General features: G+C 59.6%; 1 protein-coding gene across 1 annotated transcript in view; it reads right to left on the reverse strand.

The window, feature by feature from the left end:
- Nucleotides 1-360: 360 nt before the first annotated feature.
- Nucleotides 361-1,451, reverse strand: part of LOC104500510 (A disintegrin and metalloproteinase with thrombospondin motifs 7-like) — a gene marked incomplete at both ends in the record, with an annotated part of 6,746 nt that continues 5,655 nt past the window's right edge. The window contains 2 exons of the mRNA XM_010144167.1: nucleotides 361-605; nucleotides 1,178-1,298. Coding sequence (XP_010142469.1) covers nucleotides 361-605; nucleotides 1,178-1,298 — 366 coding nt within the window. The remainder of the gene's footprint in view (nucleotides 606-1,177; nucleotides 1,299-1,451) is intronic.

Here is a 1,451-nt window from a genome sequence, read left to right on the forward strand (position 1 = left end):
AGAATCACCACAGCCTCTTCCCCTGCTCTTGATAAGATATGGGAAAGGCCTCAGGAAAGGGGCTCTTCCTCCTCACACTCTCGCTCCTGTGTCAATATTTTGAGGAATGCTGCAAAGGGACAAGGCTGAGCCAAAGTGACAAGGCTGAGCCAGAAGGGGTGTGGGCTGGAAACATGCTCCTGGGGCCAGCAGTGCGTGCTGGGCTGCTCCCAGCGCTGGCTCCCAACCGTGGCCCCATTCCTGGGTCAGCAGGGAAGGGCTGTGACGGACCACAGCAGCTCAGCCCGCACAGGAAGGCAGGAGAGCTGGCAGCTCTGCCCCCCGCATCCACCCCAACAGCCAGCAGAGCCCATGCCGTACCTGGATCCACACGGGCTCCACGGTGGGCCCCGGGGAGGTGAGGTTCTCCCAGTTCCCCGTCCTCTTGTAGGTGAAGGTGGTCCCCGCCACCCTGTAGTCTCCGTTCCACTGGATGGTCCAGCCACCATTCAAGAAATACTTCTCCGGGTCCTCACTTCGCAGTGCCAGAAAATTCCCGGCTTCTGCGACTTCTTCAATCCGGATCTCGCGGGCTCCCACAGGGATGATTCCGATATCGACGTACCCTGGGAATGGAACGGAGGATCACTCTCCAGGCAGTCAAAGACACAGCAGCAACAATCCCTGTCCTCAGGTGGGTTTTAAGAGTGCCTCAGGTGGGTGCCAGCATCCCTCAGGTGGGTGCTAAGAGCGCCTCGGGTGGGTGCCAGCCTCATGCCAATCCTTACAGCTCTGTAAGGCACCAGTGGGCACAAACCCCGAGCCCAGCTGTGTTCCCTGCTGGGGGAGCCCACCGCAGAGCAAAGTTTTGCCTGCACGGGTGCTGACAAGGTGCTCACCATGCTCTCAACACGTCCTTGTGAACCCACAAAATCCCCCTAAACCTCTCCAAACTGGCTCCAGCGTGCCCAGGTTTGTTCAGAGGCCCTTAGACACAAAGAGCAGCACAGGGGTATTTTTCTTCTGAGGAGGAAGAAGCGGAACGCCAACGTCACGTCTTGCTATGCTGCTGCTCGGGTCTTACCCCACCCAAATCAACAATGTGGGATTAAAACCACACTGCAAACGAGCAGCAGTGAGCCCATCTCCGCGTGGAACAGGCACCTGGTGTTCTGGGGACAGAGACGACTGCTCTTACCCAGCCCCTCGCTGTCCTCGAAGGTCTTCTGGACAGTGTGGCAGGTGGAGCCGTCCCCATGGCAGACGCCGCACCGGTCCTCCACTGCGTTGGAGTCGATCTCGTAGTCGCAGCCCACGTTCTGCAAGGCAGCCCCATCAGCCGCCCGCACCCCCACACGCCCCCAGCCTCGTGACACAGGAGGAACGAGGAGGAGGAGGACCAGCCTTGGTCCTAACGGTGGGAAATAAGGGATGTAGGGCGAAGAGAGGGGCGAGCTGGGGTCTTTCTGCAT

The sequence above is a fragment of the Buceros rhinoceros genome, unplaced genomic scaffold (assembly GCF_000710305.1).
Source record: "Buceros rhinoceros silvestris isolate BGI_N320 unplaced genomic scaffold, ASM71030v1 scaffold20949, whole genome shotgun sequence".
In the NCBI taxonomy this organism is placed as follows: Eukaryota; Metazoa; Chordata; class Aves; order Bucerotiformes; family Bucerotidae; genus Buceros; species Buceros rhinoceros.